This window comes from Acanthopagrus latus, chromosome 13 (assembly GCF_904848185.1).
Source record: "Acanthopagrus latus isolate v.2019 chromosome 13, fAcaLat1.1, whole genome shotgun sequence".
NCBI lineage: Eukaryota > Metazoa > Chordata > Actinopteri > Spariformes > Sparidae > Acanthopagrus > Acanthopagrus latus.
The window spans coordinates 22,542,680-22,552,964 of record NC_051051.1 but is presented as its reverse complement, the minus strand read 5'-3'; the positions used below and the strand labels follow the sequence as shown (position 1 = coordinate 22,552,964).

Genomic DNA, 10,285 nt, shown 5'->3' with positions numbered 1-10,285 from the left:
TGAGAAGAGTTCAAATGTTCATATTTTAATTACACATATTGTAAGACAGAAATTAGAAAATTGTGTTTCAGTTTCATACAAAAATTTGAAGATCAAAAAATTATCCATTATCATATGAGTACAAAATTCTTTTTTTCTTTTTTTTCTTTTTTCTTTTTTTCTAAACAAAAGACATTTTGGGGCAGTGGTCATGTGGATCCCACTGTGCATGTTTTGGAATTTATGTTCACATTTCAGATCATGAGCTTCAAGCAACAGAAATGTTTTTGTTTCACTTATTTCCATTTAAAAGTGAAGCGAGAGCATTGATAAAAAAAAAAAAAATCTATGGAGTGAGAGCTTGCAAATTAGATTTGGTCTCAAGTTGTGTGGATGGGTTGCCACTTACTCCATTTTCTACATATTTCTTCTTTTTGGGTCCGTTGCACAACCTGTAATTAAAAGGAACACCACGTCAGAATTGCAAATGAGCAACAAAGCTGCCACTGATAAATAAAAGGCAGTTTATTTGTGTATATTTTCTACGTTTCTTTTGTTCTTTCATTGTGCTTTCATTTTGACTGGTAAAAACTAAGCATATCTCTGCTTTTTAAATTCTCTCTTATTGAAATAATCATGATGTGCATCAGCACAATACAATGACCACTGTAACGTAATGTCTGTGCATCCAGTTCTTACGTGACTGGGGGAAGCGAGTTCATCTTATCTAATCTAATCTAATCCAATCAAGTGTGCTTTAAAACAATGTTTTTATGGTGACTTGAAAAATATGTGAACGCCAGTAACCTGAGTGAAAGTGTACCTACCCCTGGCATTCTTGCATTTGCTCCACTGTTTCTGGAAGATCTCTATTGAAGGTCTCCGGGAGGAAGAAGTTCACCACAGAGGAGGCAATTGTGAGACTTCCCATGAGAAGATAAGGCAGGATCTTATTATAAGTACCTGTAAATAACAAAGTAAAGAATTTACATGAGAAAATGACAAAACCTTTACTGGAAAATAGATGGACATTTCTTACATTTGTACATATCACTGATATTATCCTGTGCGGGCTTTGACATACCTAAATAGATGACATAAGGAGCTGTGATGCTGCCAATGCGAGCAGCAGAGGAGCACATTCCCATGCCGACGTTTCTGAGAACAGTCGGGTAAATCTCTGCAGTGTAGATGTAGACGATGCTGAAGGCCATGGTGAAGCCGAACTTCCCAGTCATTTCCAAGGCCAGAGCAACGTGCTGGAGTGCTAAAGAGGACAGAGGTATTTTTTCAAAGTTAGCTTCATGTAGTCTGGCATGTTGGTTAAAACAGCGACCAGTTTTAATCCTCACGGGGTCTTGTTCATGACAGAATGGCTTAACCCTTTCGCACCAGTTTTTCATGTGAAGGGCTCTGCAGCCAAGTTAGAAATACAACATAATATGCAACTTGTGTTTATGCTTTCAAAATACAGCTTGCTGACAAACATATAATGACTTTAAGGCACCAAAAAACTACTTGGTTAAGTTATTGGAAAGGATTATAATCTGGATTAAAATTGCATTCAGTGTCATATGGAAGTGACATACGTTATGTCACTTACGTATGTTCACTTGTCTTTGTAACTTGACTTGAAAACAAGTCACTGTTAACATATTTTCTCTGGAAGGAAGGTGACTCATCCAAACACCCTCAGCACCCTCTGACACAGCCTTTTCTCGCTCTTTACTACTGAACAAGAGCAGTGCCACTAGAGGTGACACTAGAGGAGTACCTGCAGCCTCAGACTCAGACGTGTAAAGTGACTGACGAAGCTGCTGTATTTGACACGCTGGGAATGAATGTTGAACAGATGAAAAACCGTGAAAAATACAAATATGTGTCGTTTGGTTGGGGGTAGAAGGGTGAAGTTGCTTAGCTCACATGGCTGTGTTTAATGTAGCTCCATAAGTGGCATGTGATGAAACACGTGCATTACACATTTATTGCCATCCAACACTGCAGCACAACGTTCATTTTCTTCCTATACCTGGAGGGTATGTTAAGCACTTCAGCATAACATACCACAATTATGTACTTATATATTCGTCACGTCTGTGAACTTCACACTGTGCATAATCCTCAGGGGACAGACCTGAGTTGTACAGTCAGCAGCATAGACACTTAACTTAATCACATTTCTTAAGTATGTTGCATCATACTTTGGTACGTATATCTGTACAGCCTTCTATATAAAAACTCAGTTAAAGGCTAATTCTAGGGAAAACCCTGTCCAGGAATGCAAAAATGTATATATTGAACCAAAAAAAAATAGGAAAGATGAGATTTAGGACTGGATAAAGATCACAAAGATATAAAATGTATTTTCAAACATTGGCACAAATATAAAATTGGAAACAACAGATTTTAAAGATTTAGCTCACCCAAATTACAAATATATTTAATTAATATATTGTCAGAGCGGGATGTCTCTATGAATAAGACTTATTAAAAAGGATTACAAAAAGGAACTATCTCTAGGAATCTTTTCTGTAATGTTTACAGCCTAGTGGACTTGGACCTTGACGCCCTAGTTGTCCAAAAGGATTAAACTGCAGCCATGCTGTATGCAACTGTGTTGGACTGATTCCAACACTGAAAACTCCTACTTAACACTTTTTTTTAGCTTTCTACCATAAAACATTAGTCTTTATATACGAACAGTGTCCTGTGGATTATCCAGAGTAACATGAAACTATTTTAGGAAGAGATGTTGCTTATCTCTATATTTTTCGATATTAGAAGTTCAGTGGCAGTTAAATAGAAACATCTACATGGCTAGATACCACTAGCGGCAAATAACGTACGTGAAAAAAGTGTTTGATTTGTATCAATGAGTGCTTCTCATCCATTACCGTTTCAGTTGCAGTATAGGCTGTTATCATGCAAAATGTGGGTGTTGTCAAGATGCACTTTAACATAAAAGAAGAGGAAGTCTTACTATCAGGGATGAACTGGATGAGAAGAAGAACTCCTCCTCCGATGAAGAGGAACGATGACAGCAGTGCTCTTCTTGGACATTTCCTCAGCAGCCAAGTAGAAACAACATAGGCAGGGACTTCCGTAGTAGCTGATAAAAAACAGTTCATGAATGGGTTGCCACTGAGGTTGGAAGTGTTCAGGGATAATCCAAAATAGCCAATGTTTATTGCCATCCTGAAAAGAAAAAAGAAAAAGAAAAGACAACCGGAGTTAATGGTGCATGTTTGTATTATCAATTAAAGGCCCTGGGATGTTATTGAATATTTTCCCTTGAAATACATTGTTGTCGAGATATGCTTGGTGCGTTCATATAAACAGGCGTCTATCTCGTTGATAATTCCAAAAGTTTGAATTGTGAATGATAGGAAAAACAACCACTTACCACAGAATAAGACACATCAGTGTGATGCATCTGATGTTCTTGGATTTCAGAATATCAAGCATGGTGTACGTCCTTAATAGAGGCGTTGTCTGTAAGTTAAACCAATGCAAACAAGAGGATTAATTTGGTTACACTGGCCTGTTTTTTCCCTGTGGCATCCAACATGGTATTGAATATTTGTATTTTTCGAGGTATTGTATCAACATTAGAAATGATAGTATCGTGACAACACTGGTATAAAGAGTAACAAGTCAGCATGGGCTGAACTCACCTCGGACTCTTTAAAAATGACTGCCGGCGCCTCCACTTTATTTTTCCTTGCAGCTTCTCTCACTATGGCCTCAGCTTCTTCCACTCGTCCCTGAGTGATCAGCCAGCGAGGAGACTCTGGGATGAACCTGCGCAATCAATTCAGATTTACCATGTTAAACTGCACATGCTGAAAATGGGACCGTTATATTCGTGCACCCAATATTAGATTCAAAATCCAGCGGGAACATACCACCACAATGGGATGTAGACCACAGCAGTCATGGACAGAACAGCAAGAAGAGTCCTCCATTCTCTGATGCCATATGCAATCCAGGGTAGCGTCATGTATCCAATGCAATAGAAAAGAAAAGCCCCAAGACTTGTGAAGATCACTCGCATGGTTTTACTCAACACCTCCGTTCCTGTCCAAGATAAAATATAAATGTTTAATAAGGAATCAAAGTATTTCATTTATGTAGCTGACAAGGTTGAGGAGGGGTTTGCAATTTAGAAATATAACTTAATAGATAGATAGATAGAAGCATAAATGCAAATGTATGATAAAAGATCAATTCATACCTAGTACAAATGCAGAGATATAGAGGGAAATCTGAGAGGCTCCAACAAAGAGGAACATGATGCAAAATGTCCTCCATGACTGAGAGAAGGACTGGAGCAGGACCGAGACACACTGGGCCGCAATAGAGATGAAAATAACCTTCTTCCTTCCAAATCTGAATAGAAAAGAATTGCATATCAAAGACAGTGAGAAATCGTACATGACTGGCCACGTAACGTCAGTCCAACTACTTGTTTGTTTGACTTGCTGAAGCCCAGACTGAACCCAAAAAGACAACAAAACAAGTGACAAGTAAAGAGCACCGTTATATTTATTACAGTATATATTACATATGCATTAAGTTTAATAAAGTTGAGATTAATCTTGTTCAACATTATCTGTCTCTTAAAATTGGTGGATTGCCATATGTGTATAAAGTCACTGTTGATTAAAGTGTTGTGGATTTTTAAACATGCTCAAATTCAAGTTTAGGGGTCACACTTTACCCTCATAGACGTTTGATTTTAAATGCAATGTGTTGGATTACAGAGCCAAACCTTTTTTTTTTAAATGAATCTGTATTCACCCAATTCTTTTGCCTCCCCCCTGCAAGAAACAAGAATCTGTGGGTAACTTAGATGTAAGGCTACATTGATTAACATAAGTTAATTAACAGTTACTTAATGTGTTCATGTTAATTATGGTGTTTACACATTATTTGATAATATACAAGGATTTGAGTAACAGTGACAACAATGATGATTATAAAATGATATTAAACTTTTAACTAATGTTAATCAACGTATCCGCATTGTAAAGTGTCTGTTTTTGCTTAAAAAAGACAGGTTATAAGCCCATACAATAACTTTCAGCATCATCTATATGCACATGAAAATATGCAGTTTGGATCGTTGTGTATACTTGAAGCTCATGCTACTCCATCAACACGCAAATTCACATGTATTGTTTTATTGCATAATTCTATAACCTTTAAATGAGCAAGTCAAGAAAAATAAAGTCATGCAACGTGTCAGACTGTCACAAATGTCAGGGGTTAATGATTTGCAGGTTTACTCTTTAGAAGCTTTAACTCCTCAACGTGAGCCAATGCTCCAATAGTTCTGAGACACATTGCTCCCTCCTTCTCAATCTTTGAAGCACAGTTTTCACAGCTGCAAAACAGTTGAACACACGTGTGCACCAGGCCACAGTGTCCTGAGCCCCCTGCTGTTCTACTGTCAGAGGTGCACAACTGTCTGTCAGAGTGGAACTCAGCAAACATCAGATACTTTAAACTCTGCCACTACTTAGGGCACACTTAATAATGAGCTTCTTCTGATATCTGATTGATCAAGCTAATTTGCATTTGGCTGTGATCAAATGCTGTACTTAACTACAGTTGTGAGGCACTTGTGCTTTACTTGAGTATTCCCATTTCATTTTCTGCTAATTTGTTCCTACTCTACTACTTTTGCATGGCAAATACATACTTTTTACTTCGCTACATTCATTTGACAGCTTTATTTACTAGTTGCTTTGCAGATTGCATGCTGGATCAGAGCCCAAGACTGATTTATTTATTTTTTTATCTGCAGTCAAATAAAAAACTCTAAAAGCTGAAAGGGAAAAGAGTATCAGATCTGATAATGAGCCAGAGCAATAGTTAGTCCATAGTATATACTTCCACCTAAATATATGGATTATTTTGCATTTACTCATACTGTTGATACTTAAGCACATTTAAAGTCAAGTGCTAATAGTATGGGTAAAAAAAAAAGGAACATTTTAATTTGATATTGCAAGAGGCTTTTGGGTACATTTGAAAAACACTGCTGAGTTAAATGTCTTCTGATCAAGATAATTGCACTTGGATTCTGTTGGCTAGATGCACAACCAATACTCCACAGACACTGCTAAACTACCAAGTAACAATTGAATTCTAAATCTGATCAAATAACCACAACAAAGAACAGTTACAGCACCACTAAGGACAAGATTGTGTGGTCTCATGTGGCGATAATTTGAAACTCCTTTCATAAATGTTCCCTGTTGTCATCCAAGTACAAATGATAACAACACCGATCATCAGTATTAAACAAGTTTGTCAATTCAGGATCTCTTCTTGGTACACTACAACTGGCTCAATCCCGCTCTGTAATCCCAGATCATTAAATACAATGTTTTAATTTAAGACTTCAGTAGAAGTACAACTCCTCTCTTCAACTTCAACAGTAGATGGAGCTGTTGTCATGATAATGACATCAGGTTCATCAGGTTCAAGCCTGCAGGAACATTCAAAACTTTCTAAAATCCTCACTTACTCTATTGATCATTTTCTGTTTTTACAAGCAAACTTTTAGCATATGTTCATGAATGATATAAACAGTTTAGTCTCACTACACATTTATGATGTGTTTGGAAAAAAAAAACAAAACAAAAGGAGAGAAATACCTGTCAGAAAGCTGGCCTGAGATTAGGGACCCGAAGAGGTATCCGACAAAGAGAGTTGAGGATGCAAAGGGAACTTTCCACTGGTTGTCACACACAAGGTCCCACTGTGAAGGAGACAGGAATATGATACGTGTTTCAAACAAAAGACTAAAATACTAAAATTTCTGCTCACAATGAAGACACACATGCACTCTCACACTAACCTCAGTGACTATGTTGGACTGGTAGATCTCTTTGCTGTAGTTCCATCCATTCAGACATCCCTCCTGCTGCAGGCTTGTGAGGTTGACATCCCTTCCAGGAACGTATCCCTCAGCAGAGAGATTTCCTACCACATCCAGCCTGTATCTGCTGCACTGGCTCTGCACCTCCTCACCATTCACCAACGTGACAGGAATGATGGCGTTTCTCCACTCCTCAGTTAAATTAACGTCTGGAATGAGACAATGGTGCTTCGGAGCCGCCCCAATGAACACCATGTAGAGTCCATTGAATCCAGTTGAGACGAAAACTGTGTTCAGGAAGAAGAATTTGGCCCAGAAATAAGGACCAGTCTGTCCGAGGAATGCTGTGTCTTCATCATAATCTCCCATTCTCTATAAAAAAAAATTACTCCCTGCTCTCAAGGGAGTAAAAGATCCTCTGAAATTCCTCAGAGTATGAGACGTGGTATCCCTCTTAAAGTCCTCAGCTTAGTACCAGAGTGGTCTGGTCGAGCTCTCAGTGGGGTAGACTGAGCTGGTCCCCTCGGAGGAACGTAGACACAATTGAAAAGACAGTCCCCAGTGAGTATTTAACCTCCTTTTCAGGGGTGACGACTCTTTGATCCGAAAGACTCCTTGATCCACTGTCTCTCAATGTATGAGCAGACAGGGAAACAATTCATCTGAGATTAATGAATGGAACACCTCTCATCACTGATTTGACTTTATTTGATTAACTGAAAGAAAAATGATCAAAAGTTTCTGAGTGGCCAATCTGTCCAGCCCACCAGCCCCCCCCAACCCCCAGCGCACCACCACTGTGGTCAAAGTGGCATTTTCTCTAAACAACATTCCACACTTTTAAATACCCCAAAGTCGTGCACGTGCTTGTACTCTAAATGTTGCTAAGTAGCGAGTTAGTAGAGTCCCATTGGACTATTAAGCCACACTGCAGAGGAAAGAGGCCTGTATGCAGCAGTCCTGTATGAAGGCTTTAAATCCTAAAATGAGCATGTTCATTCAGCTGAATTTGGAATAAACTGCTAAATGGGCTTATTTACTAAAAAACACACACAACTGAGCCTGTTGCATAAACATGTTCAATTCTAGTGATAGAATGTATCTGAGTACATATACTCAGGTGCTGTGCATAAGTTACTTGTACTCATTACTTTACTTGAGTATTTACGTTACGTTGCATTTACTTCCACTTCGCTAAATTTTGGAGGGACATGTTTTACTCCTCTTCATTCATTTGATAACCGTAGTTACTAGTCACAGTCACATCAGAGCCAAAGTAGTGAATTTTCAAATAAATGTATTTTATCATCATTCATTAAAAAAAACTAATTCTGATAAACAGAGGAAAGTGTTAATCAAACATTTAATTATAGATCAAATAAAAACATTTAAATACATTTATTTGCACATGAAAATGTTTTGAATACTTGAGTACACTTAATATCAGATACTTTAAGACTCACTATTTCTGTGCATCCCTTTTTTTACCACTGTAACATTCTAACATGATATCTTTATTTTTCCTCAGGTAAAAATCTGACTCTTGGGTACTTTTTACAACACTGCTTAAGTATATCATTTTGAAGTATGAGTATTTACATTTTCTGCTACTACTATGCTTCCACTTTCATAGATTTTGGAGACAAATCTTGTACTTTTTACCCCACTAGGTTAGTTTGATAACTTTAGTTACTAGATACTAGAGCCAAGGTAGCAAATTTGACATTCAAATTAATATTTAATTGGCATGCAGACAAAACCAAAAAGTGAATCTGACAATCAAAACAATGCTGAAAAAAAGAGCTAATTATTGTCCAGGATGATAACATTACATTTACATTTACTTTTAATCTATTCCCAGTTAATCTTTATACTTAAACACTTAAAGACTTCTACTCACACAGTATTTGTATGGATGACTTTCAGTTTTACCAAAGTGATATTTTAACAAGATATCTTTATTTTTACTCAATAATAACTTTTGGGTACTTTTTAGAGCACTCTTCAAATCATGCTTATAGTCGGTAGTGGAATTTAACTATACATGAAGTTACTTAAGTGCGATTTTTAGGTACTTGTACTTAGAATACTTCTATCTTACATACTTCTGCTCCACTATGTTTTGGCAGCCACCTCGGTACTTTTTACTTCACAATATATAGTTGCCAACATTAGCCACAAGTTACTTTGCAGATTCAAATTATAAATACAAAATATAAATCAATTAGTACATTTTTATATCTTATTATGGATTGATCTTCCTTACAGTGTATAAAATAGTTAATGTAAGCCCTTACCAGCTGACACATTAATAATCTACTAATGAATACATAAAGTACCTTTCAGGAAGATAATCGGCGGACATAAAGGAAAGTGGTGATTAAAGACATGATCAAGGATCGTCGTCTCCTGTGGTCTTTCATCAGTGATGATGGCTTTAAGAAGAAACTCATCAAAGCTCTACTGATAAAAACAAAAGTTACCTGATACTAAAGATGCTCACATGCTGCTGTAGGTTTAATATTGGAGTAAGTTAGTGACTGTATCCAAACTAAGTTTCTCATAAGTGGATAATCAGCTTAAATGATTTATTCTAACCAAGTTATAATCACATGGCAGTCCTGACAAACAGCAGTTTACTGTGTGGATTTCTCCATCCTATTAAAACACACTCTTATAGACATTCTCTGAAGTTGTGACGGTGTGGAGACTAGTCTTCTACACATATTTTACATGGTCAAGATTATGTATTATTACTACAATCTACAGCCAAACACAATAAGTGTTACCTTAATTAAGACGGATTAAGATGACTTATTATCCAACATAAGACCTGTGGCTTATGAACTGCATTGGCTGAAGGAATCACTGCAAATAACTTACTTTCACATCGTCTTTTGTTGATGTATTTATCAGGTGTTAGGTGCATTTTACAATGTTTTGGGAAACTGAGTTAGGTGATGAGACTGACAACCCCAGTGGGTGTTTTTTGAAATGTTAATAGGGGGGACACTATCAGCATCCCTTCCCAACAGAGATGAAAATTCAAACTCAAAGAAGTCAAATTAGCGAACATTAGCAAAGGTTCAGAGTGTCACGGTTACTAATTTGTGTTATGATTCAGTATCATATGAAATATTTTGTTTCCTGCGTTCTCCGTTCTTATTTACGTTTGCTCAAAACAGGCTCTGTGCTGTCTCTGGTAGTGCTGCTTCAGAAATGCCGCTTTTCATAAACTTCACTGGATTCATATATGAGTCATACAAGAAGCGATAGAAAGCATCCTAATGGGAGACATCACAAAGTAGTATGTAGTCTGTGCACGGTCAGGACAGGAGTGCTCTACCGAGGGTGATAAAAACCACCCAGAACATCACTGGTGCCGCATCTGCAGAGCATCAGCAGCATCGACAAAGT

General features: G+C 37.4%; 1 protein-coding gene across 1 annotated transcript; it reads right to left on the bottom strand.

Moving 5' to 3' along the window:
- Positions 1-7,567, bottom strand: slc22a5 (solute carrier family 22 member 5). The gene is made up of 10 exons (XM_037119635.1): positions 6,848-7,567; positions 6,645-6,748; positions 4,214-4,368; positions 3,885-4,056; positions 3,654-3,780; positions 3,383-3,471; positions 2,960-3,174; positions 1,064-1,246; positions 807-942; positions 1-431 (listed from the first exon to the last, which is right to left on the bottom strand). Exons 1-10 carry the CDS (start codon positions 7,235-7,237, stop codon positions 326-328), a joined length of 1,677 nt encoding a protein of 558 aa, XP_036975530.1. The 5' UTR covers positions 7,238-7,567; the 3' UTR covers positions 1-325.
- Between the last annotated feature and the right edge of the window lie 2,718 nt (positions 7,568-10,285).

What these genes read in the sequence shown, in the direction of transcription:
- slc22a5 (XM_037119635.1), bottom strand. Translation starts at nt 7,237, where the DNA reads ATGGGAGATTATGATGAAGACACAGCATTCCTCGGACAGACTGGTCCT. An exon ending in TATCTCTGCATTTGTACTAG is followed by an intron (nt 4,057 to 4,213) that starts GTATGAATTGAT and finishes TATCTTGGACAG; the next exon opens with GAACGGAGGTGTTGAGTAAA. An exon ending in CAAATGCAAGAATGCCAGGG is followed by an intron (nt 432 to 806) that starts GTAGGTACACTT and finishes TTTTAATTACAG; the next exon opens with GTTGTGCAACGGACCCAAAA.